At 41.6% G+C, this 14,443-nt stretch overlaps 1 protein-coding gene across 1 annotated transcript; it reads right to left on the bottom strand.

Annotated features, from left to right (window-relative positions):
- Nucleotides 1-1,688: 1,688 nt before the first annotated feature.
- On the bottom strand, nt 1,689-13,835 carry LOC123990189 (inhibin beta A chain-like). Its single transcript, XM_046290761.1, has 2 exons — nt 12,905-13,835; nt 1,689-2,957 (listed from the first exon to the last, which is right to left on the bottom strand). Exons 1-2 carry the CDS (start codon nt 13,326-13,328, stop codon nt 2,167-2,169), a joined length of 1,215 nt encoding a protein of 404 aa, XP_046146717.1. The 5' UTR covers nt 13,329-13,835; the 3' UTR covers nt 1,689-2,166.
- Nucleotides 13,836-14,443: the final 608 nt, after the last annotated feature.

Raw genomic sequence — 14,443 nt, 5'->3', positions numbered from 1 at the left:
CTTGGTGTAAGATGGGACCTCCAATATTTGGCGAGATATTTTGAAATATGAAACTATTTTAACTAGAATTTCAGGAAAAATATTTCAGACTTCCAAATTCAATGGAGACATTCATTTTCTGCCAAAACATGACAAATTGGCCTACAGTAAGTGCTTTTACAATAAAAATCAAATAATAATACAATAATAACATAATAATATGCTGCTCTCCAACAAGATAGTATTGTGAAAAGTATAGCTTAGAGTGAAGCATTATGGGAAATGAAGTCATTGTGCAGGAGCAGAAGGAATGTTTGGGCACTGATGCTAGGCTACGCTAATGCTGACATGTGATCTGTAACAGCCTCAAAATGACGTTTGGCAATACTTACAAGAACTCTTTGGTGGTCAAAAAATGCTATAATAATACATCAATGTGTTCTCAAAATTACATCTACTCGTCTTTTTTTCTCGTTATCTCTATTTTACACTCATGTGCTCTATAGATGTTTTGATTCATAAGTGCTTTTTAACTTCTCTTAGAATACCATTGATATTTGTGACTAGGCTGATCAGAATGTTGGTATAGTGCAAACTGAAAACGTTCGTAACGTTTTTCAACAAAATTGTAACAAAAACAACAAACAATAATATTATTATCAATAGCAAATTATAATAACTATACATAGAGAAATGTTTGGTTCCAGCATCTGGTCCAATTTGTTTCTTTCAAGTATCTCTCAACAACACACACTCACACACACAAGCACGTACACACCATGAACACATACACCCACGTACACTCAAACAAGTCTTCCTCTTTTTAAGTTTTGAAAAAGTAAACAGTTGAGAAAATGAAACAGGCAAAAAAAAATATGAATTGTAATACTTGACAAGTTGCATAGTCTGGACAGTTGAACTCAGAATTTTACATACACTTAGGTTGGAGTAGTTAAAACTCGTTTTTCAACGACTCCACAAATCTCTTGTTAACAAACTATAGTTTTGGCAAGTCGGCGAGGACATCTACTGTGTGCATGACACAAGTCATTTTTCCAACAATTGTTTACAGACATTATTTCACTTATAATTCACTGTATCACAATTCCAGTGGGTCAGAAGATACACTAAGTTGACTGTGCCTTTAAACAGCTTGGAATATTCCTGAAAATGATGTCATGGCTTTAGAAGCTTCTAATAGGCTATTTGACATCATTTGAGTCAATTGGAGGTGTCCCTGTGGATATATTTCATGACCTACTTTCAAACACAGTGCCTATTTGCTTGACATCATGGGAAAATCAAAAGAAATCAGCCAAGACCTCAGAAATAATATGGTTGACCTCCACAAGTCTGGTTCATCCTTGGGAGCAATTTCCAAATGTACAAATAATAGTACGCAAGTATAAACACCATGGGACCACGTAGCCATCATACCGCTCAGGAAGGAGACGTGTTCTGTCTCCTAGAGATGAATGTACTTTGGTGCGGTGGACCAGAATTCCCCCAACTTATTGTGGGAAGCTTGTGGAAGGCTACCCGAAATGTTTGACCCAAGTTCAACAATTTAGGCAATGCAATGCTACCAAATACTAATTGAGTGTATGTAAACTTCTGACCCACTGGGAATGTAATGAAAGAAATAAAAGCTGAAATAAATAACTCTCTCTACTATTATTCTGACATTTCACATTCTTAAAATAAAGTGGTGATCCTAACTGACCTAAGACAGGGAGTTTCTACTAGGAGTAAATGTCAGGAATTGTGAAAACCTGAGTTTAAATAATGTATTTGGCTAAGGTGTATGTAAATTTCCAACTTCAACTGTATATTTTTCAGGCACCTCATTCGCATGGTCTCTCATCTTGCAATACACGAAAGGAGCACTACACCGCATCTGGGTCACATAAATATCCTCTCACCTCCCTCCCTTTGTTTTGTAACAAAAATATATTAGATATTATTTTTTATTTTTTTGAAAGTGCCACAGAGATTTCTCTGAGTTATAGATACCCCCTGGACTTGCCAACGATGGAGAACAAGCCAGTCATTGAGTCCAAATAAAAGTTGGTCTTGACAGTGTCTTGCACGCAAGAGAGAGAGAGAGAGATAAAGGGCCTCTTCCGTTTAGTTCTGTCTCTCTGGGCATGAGACCAACTTCCAAGCCCCACCAGCTCCGCCAGGCTTTTACGAGCAGCCACACTCCTCTACGACCATGTTCTGAATGTCTTTTTTGACAATCTTTTGCTCCTCATTGTAGTAGAGCATAGACATGGCGCGTAGCCTCGTGGGCACGCAGCACGACTTAATGTTCTGGAAGGGCGCGTAGCCCCGTATGCGGTAGTGATTGATGACGGTGGAGTGGAAGGACAGAGAGGAGCCTGTGATGCTGGCCACGTGGCTGGGACAGTCGCCCTCGCAGTAGTTGGCGTGGTAGCCCCCCGGTGCTATGATCCAGTCGCTCCAGCCAATGTCCTTGAAATTGACATAGAACTGGCGCTTGCAGCAAGCACGCACCTTGCCGTCGCACTCCAGGCCCCTTTTGTGGCGTCGCCGTGGCTCGCCACCCTCGCCCTGCTGCACTACCGCCATGAGGAAGGGCCGGTGGGACTGCTCACGCTCCTGGTTGCCGCTGGTCGACACCAGGATGGGTGTGGCGCCAGCATTGGCGCACAGCGGGCAGGAGATCTTCAAACTGAGCATGCTTCCGCCACCCTTCAACAGGGCCTGGACGCTGGCTGACACGGGAAACGTGTGCCAGCCACTGCGCCGCGTGTCCACTGCCTTCTCGGCCAGTAGCACAGACTCTTCATGGCCGTCTCCGCCATGGCGCTGCTGCAACAGGAGTATAGTGACCTTGGCACGGCTGCGATTGGTCTTGGCCAGCCGGAGGAAGATCCATACATTAGCCTGCTCCACCAGAGACAGCTCACCGCCCTCCTTGGAAATGAGGAAGTTGACCGCACCCTGGGAGTCGCCTAGAGAGGAGGAGAATAGAGAGAGGATCGGAGAATTCGATTAGTAAAGCATTGTAGCGAAGTCTGAGCTCATTTCAGTGTAAGTAAAGGTTTTGCTGTCTGATTCTTGGACTGCCCCGGCCACATCTGAGTCTGGTGGGGTGTGATAGGGCCACATCTATCAGACTGAGTCACTTTAGAGATGGCACACATACATATCTTTAGAATTTCCTTACATGACATTTATTTTATTTATTTATTTCACCTTTATTTAATTACTTAAAATAGGCCCTTATTTTGAGCCTCTATCTCTATATTTAATAACTTATTTAATGACTTCAATGACATGAGTTCACGCAGAGTAAGGCACGAATCTGTTTCTCTTTTTCCAAATTTGCTTCATTCAGTTCATCATTGATACTTGTGGGCACATCAGTTTGAAAATAATCTGTAATGTCCTTTGCTAACATTAAAGTGAAATGTGTTTACAGGAGAGACAGTAGAATGGTACATTTAGCATACAACATGCAAATATGTTTTACGACGTGTATACACTCACTCACTCACTGCACACACACACACACACACACACACACACACACACACACACACACACACACACACACACACACACACACACACACACACACACACACACACACACACACACACACACACACACACACACACACACACACACATTCACAAGCACACAGCAAGACACAACACAACAGCACTGTCCATCACATACTGTTCACCTCTTCCTAAAAGACAATGTTTTGGGGAGGTTTAAATGCCACAACATTGCATAATCTCTTTGTGTCACCTTTACTGGTGGCAGCCAGCATACTGTAAAGTACACAATAGTATTACATAGAGATACAGCAAGAGGTTGAAGGATTTCAGTTATTACCCATAATAACTACAGTTTTCACAGGCAGATGTGACTTCACTTGTGATGTGGCGACATGTGCCACTGTGGGAGGCGTGCTGATGAACCAAATCTACCAGCTCTGGCTCAAATGTGGCTTATGTCCAGGGACCTAAGCACAAGCACGCCTCTGGAAAGCTTCTCCTAACAGATCACTTTGCATGTCCAAGCTAATCCCTTCCAATTACAGAGGAAAATCTTTACAATGTGATGTCTTAACAATGCTTGAAGCTCACTTTCTTGATATTACATTTGGCTCTCCCATTTTCCGGGATGAATAACTGCGAGAAACCAGTAAATGATAACAATTTTATATATATGAAGGGCATGGCGTGAAATTGAACTGTTCAATTATATGCGATGTCTAAATTTGGCTTCTCTACGGCATGATGAATCTGAATGATGAATCAATGCTCAGGGTGGGGACAGACAGCCCAGCTCAGTATGGAGCGCAGTTCACAATGCATGTAGACTTACAGTATCATCTCATCATCGTAATGTTTTTTCTTGGGACAGGTAGGCCTAAATTTGCTGCAGAATAGCATATGCTACAGTAATATAAAGACAGAATTAACGTCTAAGTTACCCATCTCCATCTGGAATTCGGGTTCACCTTGTTTTTTAATTGCACCTGCAGAGTTTTCAAACAGCTTACCACTCGAAGAATATTGTTGCTTTCAATCAGTGCATACGTGAACGCGTGAATGCAGTTTTTCTCTCTTTCCATCAACTCCATTCAAACTGCACCCAAAATAGATTATCCTGTTGTAGATTGAAATACTGTATAGCCTGATATATAGATGCCCTAGCCTACCTCTTTCAGGTAATCCATTTAATGCAGTATTACCCTTATTTTTAGCTAATTAATGATGGGTTATGCATAATAAGCTTTTAACTTATAGCCTTTGTCTCTTGCTCAGTGCACAAGCACCTGTGCTCTGCTGGCCACTCCTTAAAAAACGCTCCTTAGGTCTTGGAGTCCCATGCAAGAAAAGCTAGACAAGAATGAGCTGAATGTTCTCAGAGTGGCTGTGATTTCATTATCAAAGGAATCAACACAGCAAATTGGCCAGTTAACCTAGTGTTGATTTGTCAGTGTAACGTTTCTCGTGTTGATTCAGGTGTTTGGTGTAAAATAACCCAAGTGTTGGTAATAATAACCAGTGCTAAGCTAAAACCACTCCCATCATTATCACATTTCCCAGCATGCTCTATTGCAGACTGATTTTTACAAGTGTTTGTAACTGTCTGCATCACAAACACAGGCAGAAAAATCATTGGCTTTGCCAGTGGTGGCTCCGTCATTGTTCTTCCGTAATCCTGCACTGAGGCTAAAGAATGGGACTGTACAAACCCAAGGGGGCCCTAACCCAAAGAAAACCTGCCCTGAGAAGAGGGTTTGAGTGCATCGCTGCCCATCATGGTTCCTGAAATAAGTTGTGAGAAAATAATTGGAATCAACTAAAGAGCGGTACAATAACCTCTGAACAGTAAACAATAATTTTGCCAATGAGAAAGACAATTTGCACAGCTGACCTCCCATTGCGTGCCTTCAAAAGAAGAATAGGGAGTGTGGGGGGAATTAACTGACAATTTAGGAGCATTAGTGGTGGGTTCCTGTTCTATCCAAATACTGTCCTAATTAATGTAGTCAATATGCTCACTCTTAATCCAGTTTAGCTTTGGAGGGCTAACGGTCTTTGATCTCTCCCTAGAGGTTCCAGTCATATTGTATGGAGCCCTAACACTCTACCACGGAGGCAACACATCAATAACAAGAAGGATAACACTATAACACACTCTTGAGGTGTTTATTGTTTACCAATGTAAGGGACATTGCAGTTTGTTTATACAGTTTGATTGCCTAATTTGATAGGAGTTAAACAAAATTGCCTATTGATTCACATGAACTCCATCCGATACAACATGTATCCAATGTTTCTGCAACCCGTGACCTGCCAGTTGTATTGGAGGTAGTTGTCGCAGCTGTAATACCTGCCAACTCTCCGTCCACTAGTTAGTAGACCTACTTTCAGAGCAGACTAAACAGAGTACTCTTTGAAAAAATGTGTCTTTTTCACATTTGCCTCTTTGCCTGCTGCAACTTTGAAAGAGTTCTGGTTTGATAAATCAAGCACAAAACTATTATGGCTTACTGTATCCTGGACAGCATCATATATAACCACTTTTTGGTTGTTGTTGTTGACTTATTTCGATAAGTAATAGTTTTAATGCATTTCTTGAAAAATGTCATCATAATGATAACAGAATTGTAGAAGCATTTGTCTCTGAAAGTGCCAATCAACCTTATTCTTTCCAAATTGATTTCTCTTGAATGGTGCACTTGCCTGCTCTAACACAACCATATGTGGGTCTCAAGACATTCCAGGAATGTTCCCTGACAATGACAGCAATGTTGGAGAGCCATTGTGCAAAGAACCCAGTGTTCTATGAATGTCATTAGGATGTATGTTAGATGCGATCACCACCAAATTGAAGCAGTTACATTTTAAGAATGCTCGTAAAACATCGTAGGGCTCATGGCAATTGTCTTTTAATAGACTGATTTAAAAAAAAGTTACAAGCTATCTCATGTGTACCTGAAAGCATTCCAATAGCATTCCCAGAAGCACTATTTGCAAGGTTAACAGAGTGCATCTGCATACAAATTGAACCCTTTGGAAAAAGTCCAACTAGCATTTACGATACGTTCCATCTCAGCCGAGTCGATAAACTGACCACCGACTGACCACAGGAATTGCAAAGGTCAGTGGTGCCATCAGTCTTGTAACCACTTTTGACTTGCTTCCTTGGACTCTCAGCCTCTCCGTTCTCACACTCCACTATCTCACTTGCAAAAACACTCTGTGCTGGCCTCTTTGGAAGGAGATGAACCAGCGGTGGGCTTGATTTATGACCCTGTACACACAATTAGACACCCAAGCCCAGGAAGATGTGCAGCAGTCGCTCTGAGTCACCGCAGTCCAGGCATCACAGGCCAAGGCACTCCCAAGAACAATGAGCAAAGTCGGGAGAAATACAGCCTCCTCAGACTCCTAACCTTTGGAGGCTGGGAGAGTGAGAGACTTTATGTCTATCTAGCTGCTCTTTAATGCCAGGTTGTAATTATTTAAATGAGGGTTGTAATCCCCCCAAATATATATTATTTGGTCTATGCCAAGAATATTCCATTCAAATCCTCTATTCAAATTTCCAATGACAACAGTAATTAGTGAAGGAGATGGAGAAGCACCCAATGATTTGCAATCATGCCACACATTTGACCAGAAGACGGTTCAGTCACAACAAATGACTTCATGTGAAGATACAATAGGTCTGACTAAGCTCTGACTAACCTGTCAACCTGATCCTATCCCTCTCTCCTGCTTACTCTGTCGCTGGTTAATATCTGTTCACAGATGTTAGTGGCTGAATCAAGCCAATAAATACTGTGGTGTAGGTAGTGTGCAAGAAGAAACCTTGCCACACATGGGCTGTCATAGTGGGGAGGTGAGGAGTGATTGGGCCCATATGAATTGGAAGTCAATGAGACCTGTCCAAGGCTTCTAGTTGTCTCCCTCTCAGTGAGGCACCATGGCCTTCATGGGAACGTGGATGCCCTCCTATCCTGTTTGAAAAGCTACACAACTCAACAGAACACCGGACTCCCAGCCGGATCCTAAAAGCATCATCCACCAGTCGGTTTATTTTTATTTGACCAGCCCAGAGATATGTGAAAGTATTTACAAAGTTGCCATATTTATCACATTCTTTCCCCTTGCTTTCTACTATTGCCTCAAGATACTGGCTGCTGTTTCTTTTCTGTTTGTCTGGGCTTTGCTAAGGAGCTAGAATAGTCTCTGTGAACCATAAAGGTTTCGTCTGACTCGATGTCGGGACACTTTCTTGACACCCTTTTGGAGTAGGCCTCGGCAGCATGATATTCATTTGGAGAGATCAGAAAAGAGACTCCGTTGGTGATGTCAAGAGCTTTGGCGTCACATTCCAAAACACATTTAATTGCTCTGGCCACGGCACAAGAATGAATGGTGGTGGCAGCATTGAGGGGAAAAACAGCAAATGTCTTTTTTTGCCTTTTGCTCTAAGCAGCACTGATGGTTCATTTGCATTATATACCAAATGGAGAGATGAGACAAAATCAAACAGTAGTTAAACCTGTCAACCATGCAGGTTAACAAGCCAAAAAAGGAGACTTGCCAATTTAGGCTACAGTACAATAACCTTCCATTGACTGCTATTTTGTACTACAATCTAAAAGTAATTAACTATTATTGGAGCGACATGGTTAGGAGGTGAGACTCTTTTGTAATTGATGTGGAATGTGACCTCTCAGCCTCAAAGTCCTTGTGAGAGTAGTGCTTGAGCTTGATAACTGATAGCAGTGCTGGATACGTAAAATACATGACTGATGAGGGCATTTTAATGGAACTATTAGTTAACTTACACCAAATAGGCAGAAAATAACTGTTTCACATACAAATGTACATGTTGATGATATTCAGTCTCATGAGAAAGTGTGCTTCTTTTCTTAAATCACAAACAAATCTTAGCAGTCACTATAGTTAGTCTATGTAGCCCAGTTAAGGTGTCCAGAGACAGCTGTGCGATTAAAGAGACACAGCTACCAGAAGAGAAATGTGGATATAAATGTGGACATCGGAATTTCACTGATGATATGTTTAATTAATTGCTGTACTCCATGGGTAGGGGGGTTGAAGGGGATAGTGAGCACAGACTGCAGAGGAAATTGGCACTACCAGCACTCAGCCCTTTCCACACAGTGAGCAGGCTCTTTCATGAGATACTGTCCCAACAGCCCAAAATAATTATTGGGCCCCATATTCCGTTGAATGAAGCAATTATATGCAGCAGAATGCCCCTGCTGCGTGGTTAATTTAACCCTAGTTATTTACAGTTTTTTGTATTTATTATTAAAGAACCCCAAGCAGAAGTGCCACTCTTCCCTTTTAATCTAAAGTTCATTCAAATGCTTATTTAGAGTAAAAGGGACTATTGTGTTTTTTTTATATATATATATATATATAAGCCAACAAGTACAGCGAATGTGAATGTGGAACTCAATTGTGATCCACACAGGAGTCCCACACAGGAGATTTCTTTAGTAGGCCTCTGATGTCGAAGCAACTCTGAATAATGATAATGTGACTAAATGTCAGGCCAAATCAAATTCTCATCATAAATTGAATTCAGAGAATAGATTATTATGCACTAAAAACAAATGGTTCTATATAGTGCCAAATAAGGGTTATTTGGCTTGTAACCCTTTTTGCTGCTATAAATAGCCTTTTAAAGGTTCTATAAAGAGCCATGCTCATAAGGTTCTAAATGGAACCTTCAAGGTGCTATAAAGATCCCTTTCCTAAAGTTATCGAAATGACCTTTTGAAGAAACATATAGTGTTCTTTTCAGTTAGCCATATTATATTGTTAAAATTCCATAGGTTTTATTATTATGTTAATTGACAAGTTCAAATCAGTTGTGGTAGCTTGGGAATGGCTGGGGTTCCCTGAGGAGAAGTTTGAGAACCATTAAACTAGACATCAGTTCTCAATTGACGCAAAGCCATACAACAAATAGAGCTGTGAGAAAACCATGCCACAAAATATTAAAATGAGCCACCGCCCCTACATTTATATTAGAATTACTAAAAGAGGAAAGAACCCTTTTCTGAACTGCAAAGAACTATTGAAGGGCTCAAAGGGTTCTTTGAGGTGTTATGGTTAAATATAGAACCCTCACTCTTCCCAAAGAACCCTTGAGGAACCCTCTTTTCTTAAGGTGACTTACAGGCTATGATCATTATGACTGTATTCATGTTAATCAAAATTATTGACTCTATTATGACAATATGCCTTTGTTGTAAATCTTTTGGTGCCAAAGCGGTGGCAGTACTGAAAACAGCAGTTGGAAGAGTTGGAAGACTTGCAAAGTTATTTGAAAATAATACTACTGTTGATAAGATGCTTTTATTTTTAACTGGGATATTTTCTATTGAACCATGTGGTCTATGCACTAGAAACTCATGAACACTATGGGCACATATATAAAAAATGAATACATTTTGTAAAAGTTATTCAATTATAATGACCAAAGTGACCATAGATTCTGGTAACTTTGGTAAGTTAACGGTAGCTTTGCAAACCTAGGGAAAGCATAGCCAAGAGATGTATCAATGACAAATGTAGGCATAAGCATAACCAAAAAATGTGAGATATGTTTTCAATTACAAATGTCACATACACTACCGGTCAAAAGTTTTAGAACACCTACTCATTCAAGGGTTTTTCTTTATTTGTACTCATTTTTCTACATTGTAGAATAATAGTGAAGACATCGAAACTATGCTGCAAAGAAACCATTACCAAAGGACACAAATAACAAGAAGAGACTTGCTTGGGCCAAGAAACAAATTGGAGATTTTTGGTTCCAACCACAGGGTCTTTGTGAGAATGTGTGTGTGAATGGATGTGTATGGATGTGCATGTGTATTTCCCACTGTAAGGAGGTGTTATGGTGTGGGGGTGCTTTGCTGGTGACACAGTCAGTGATTTATTTACAATTCAAGGCACACTTAACTAGCATGGCTACCACAGCATTCTGCAGTGATACGCCATCCTATCTGGTTTGGGCTTAGTGGGACTATCATTTGGTTTTCAACAGGACAATGACCCAATACACCTCCAGGCTGTGCAAGGGCTATTTGACCAAGAAGGAGAGTGATGGAGTGCTGCATCAGATGACCTGGCCTCCACAATCCAAAGACCTCAACCAAATTGAGATGGTTTGGGATGAGTCGAACCTCAAAGAGTGAAGGAAAAGCAGCCAACAAGTGCTCAGCATATGTGGGAACTCCTTCAAGACTGTTGAAAAAGCATTCCAGGTGAAGCTGGTTGAGAGAATGCCAAGAGTGTACAAAGCTGTAGTCAAGGCAAAGGGTGTCTATTTGAAGAATCTCAAATATAACGTTTTTTGATTTTTTTTTAAACACTTTTTTTGGTTACTACATGATTCCATATGTGTTATTTCATAGTTTTGATGTCTCCACTATTATTCCACAATGTAGAAAAATAGTACAAATAAAGAAAAACCCTTGAATGAGTAGGTGTTCTAAACCTTTGACCGGTAGTGTATATTTTTGTCGGCTTCCTGATCTTTATGCTAAGGCTTTGGTATAATAATATTAGGTCTGTCTTTGTCATATTGATGTAAGCTTGAGGCGTGGTATTTATGGTGACACACTGTTCGAAAAAGATGTTGATGCTCACAACAGAAAGTTTGTGTGTTGACATTTTAGTTGAGCAAACTCATGATCCTATTGCAGATGCCTTACAATTGCATGTTTAATCATAGTGCATACTCTCACTTAGGTTTTCCTAAATGGTTCAAAAGTGTATGCTGTTGAGAACATCAGGGAGGGAACCTGGCTCCAGTAATCAGCATGCTAGCATTTTCCAATGAAGTGAGGTAAACTGTTTTATTTTTTAACTTGACTCTGTTTTCTCAACCTCAATACATGCATTAATCAATAAATAAATAAATGTTATTTCCCCCAATTCTGACATCAAAAATGTTGTTTTCAATGCCATGTTATAGCTACTTGAGAACTCTTTCAAATTGTACTGTAAAATGCATATTCTAAAATGAATATTTAGAGAATTCCTAATGGACAGGTTGGAAAGTTGGGTCTAACTACCCATATAGAGGAAGAGACTACGTTGAAAATATACATAGTTTTTCTAGAATTCTTTGCTTTTACTTCCTTGTTTGTTTGTTTTTATTACATAACAGGAACAGCAACTTCACACAATGAAGGACATTCTCATTTTCTTCATTGTGTGTCTGACCATTGGTTTTAAACATAAGTTGTGTGAGTGTGAGTAGGCCTACTGCAGTAGTTCGCTAAATGTAATCTGTCAAGTCCTTGTGAACTCACTGCAAATGCCAGTCATGACATGGAGTACACATCCTTTACACTCTCATTGAAGCACTCCTCTCTCCCCCTCCCCTTGCTCCAACAGAGATTCATGAGCACTCAAGATCACCTCACCAATTGCACAGTACTGTATTTCCGAACCGAATAGCCCTTTCCAAAATACTGTACTGTAAAATGTTCTACACCTCCAATGGCAGTCATAATTTGCTATGGGAGGAAAAGGAACATGGTTCTTGTGCCCGACACAGTTCAGCTTTTTCTATACTCCATGTTCCCCTCCTGGGCTATCTAAGTCAGAGCAGACTCAGATCTCCCTACACATCATAGGTTTGACAGCACCTTTGAACACACCACTCTACACCCGACAGACAGCAGGCTTTAAACCCGCCTGTGGAAGAAGAAAACCGAGTAGTCAGTACCTGGATAAGAGTTTATTTTTCTTTAACCTGAGGAGCCTTTTTTACATTTATTTTTACTATCTCTCTCTCTCTCTCTCTCTCTCTCTCTCTCTCTCTCTCTCTCTCTCTCTCTCTCTCTCTCTCTCTCTCTCTCTATCTCTCTCTATTCGCTGTCGCTGCCATTTCTAAGAAAAACACTCATTCGGTCTCCCGGCGACTGCTACTGCACTACTCTGAATAACTTCACACGGGAGCTAAGGAACACAAGCCTGGGAGCTTTCTAAGCAGATAATTGTGTATTCTTAAAAGCAGCAGGGGGTCATTAGGGACCTTAAGGGAGGGGTGGCAGGGGAAGGTGTGGGGGTGGGAGCAGCTCTCTGGGTAGAGTCAACAGGTTAAACTGTTCTTTCACACAGGTGGAATTAAGCAGGTCGAGAGCCTGTCGTTTCAAAGAATTAGGTCTGCAAACCTGCCGAACTGGGTTACAGTCCTATAGCCTTTGTAGCGTTTAGCAAGGCTGCTTTTCTGTTTTTGCCTCCTTAGACAAGGACATTCCTTGTTGCTCTGTCTATCGCTCTCTCTCCTTTTCTCTTTTCACACATGTTCATGCTCGATCACCCCCCCCACACACACACACACACACACACACACCTGTGGCACTCACCGGCCTCTGCGAAGGTAAGGATCTCAGTCGTCTCGACCATGTCGGCGGCATCTGGGCGCCCATGGCCCCCATCCTCGATCTGGACGCTGCCGTCCTCGGCCACTCTTCCCACGTGCAGCTTGCGGATGGCATTGAGCAGAGCAGCGCGGGGCACCGGGTGCGTAACATTGGGCCGCACCTGTAGGTGCAGCATGTTGAGGATGTGCCTCTTCACTGCCTCCACCACCTCGGGTTTGCTGCCATCCTCCTCCTCGTTGAGCCGCGCCAGGGCACAGGAAGGGCAGTCGGTAACCTCCGGCACCAGCTGGGACTGGGTCTGTGGTGGCGTCTGGCCACCACCCATCGCCACGGACAAAGAGCCGGCCCCGCCACAGCTATGGGCAAAGAGTAGCAACATCCCACTCAGCAGGGGCAAAGGAGACATCCTGGACTAGACAGGTCTGCTGCCGGGACAACGTAGAGAGCTGCGCAGCAAGCACCAACTAGTAGGCGAAATGATGAGAGTGGGGGAAAAATATCAGTCCTTCTGCCAAAAGAGATTTTAAAAACTCCTCCAGACAAGGTAAGCTCTGGAAAAATAAATTTAGTCAGCAGTGCTGTAAGACTTGGAATAAAAGTTTAAAAAGTGACACCTAAAAGTGAGAATGAAAAAGAATAATCCTTGTGTTTAAAAAGGAGAGCTGGCTGAAGAAGGAGAGGTGTGGACCGAAGATGGTCTTGCCAGTGCTGGAGTGGAGATGATGTCTGATCCTTGGGAGGTTTTTTGTGGGAAGGTCAGTCGTCCTCAGAAGGTTACCCCAGGGAAGAGTAGGTCTCTGTAGGAGTCTGTGAGTGCTCACCGTGCACAAGTTGAATGGTTTTGTGAGAGTGGGCAGGGCTCTCTTTGCTGTCTCTCTCTCTCTCTCTCTCTTTCTCTCTCTCCTTCTGTACCTCTCCCTGTGTCTTACCGTAATTATACCTCCCTCCTCCCTCCTGATCCCACCCTTTACTAACTCACTACTTCTGACTCATGTGTTTCACTAACTTTGCCTTTATTTTTGTATTTATTTGGGGTTGTGCTGTGTGCCTCACAGTGGAAGGCTTGCAAACATTTTCTATCACACTTGATGAACTACTTTTGAACATGTGTTTTATCCTTTGTTGCTCATTCCCCTCTCACTTCTGTTAAATTCAACCAGGTGGTTGTTGAATAATTTGTCTTATAGAATTGTAGACATTGGTTTGTAGTGATGTACAATAAGAAGCTCTGATATGGCTTGCTTGTATGCATGTGTTTAGAGTGTGTGACAAGTTGAAACTCTTTAACCCATTATAGTCTAAGCCCTGGCTACGTCGGGGGTGGGGGGGGTTCTACTAAGCTATGTGGAATTGTTTTAAGAAGGTCATACCAAGGATCATTTAGCTATTTGATTTTGAATTGTAATATACCTTGATGTATCAATAAATATATAAAAAATATTTGATTAAACGTTTATTTGGTCTTACTTATACGTGCCCATACAAACGCATTGAATAACAGATTCACTACATGGAACAACT

Source organism: Oncorhynchus gorbuscha, linkage group LG12, assembly GCF_021184085.1.
Source record: "Oncorhynchus gorbuscha isolate QuinsamMale2020 ecotype Even-year linkage group LG12, OgorEven_v1.0, whole genome shotgun sequence".
NCBI classification, from domain to species: Eukaryota; Metazoa; Chordata; class Actinopteri; order Salmoniformes; family Salmonidae; genus Oncorhynchus; species Oncorhynchus gorbuscha.
Note: the sequence above shows the minus strand (reverse complement) of the source record. Positions and strands in the feature narration are given on the sequence as shown.

What these genes read in the sequence shown, in the direction of transcription:
- LOC123990189 (XM_046290761.1), bottom strand. Translation starts at nt 13,328, where the DNA reads ATGTCTCCTTTGCCCCTGCTGAGTGGGATGTTGCTACTCTTTGCCCAT. An exon ending in CCTTACCTTCGCAGAGGCCG is followed by an intron (nt 2,958 to 12,904) that starts GTGAGTGCCACA and finishes CCTCCTCTCTAG; the next exon opens with GCGACTCCCAGGGTGCGGTC.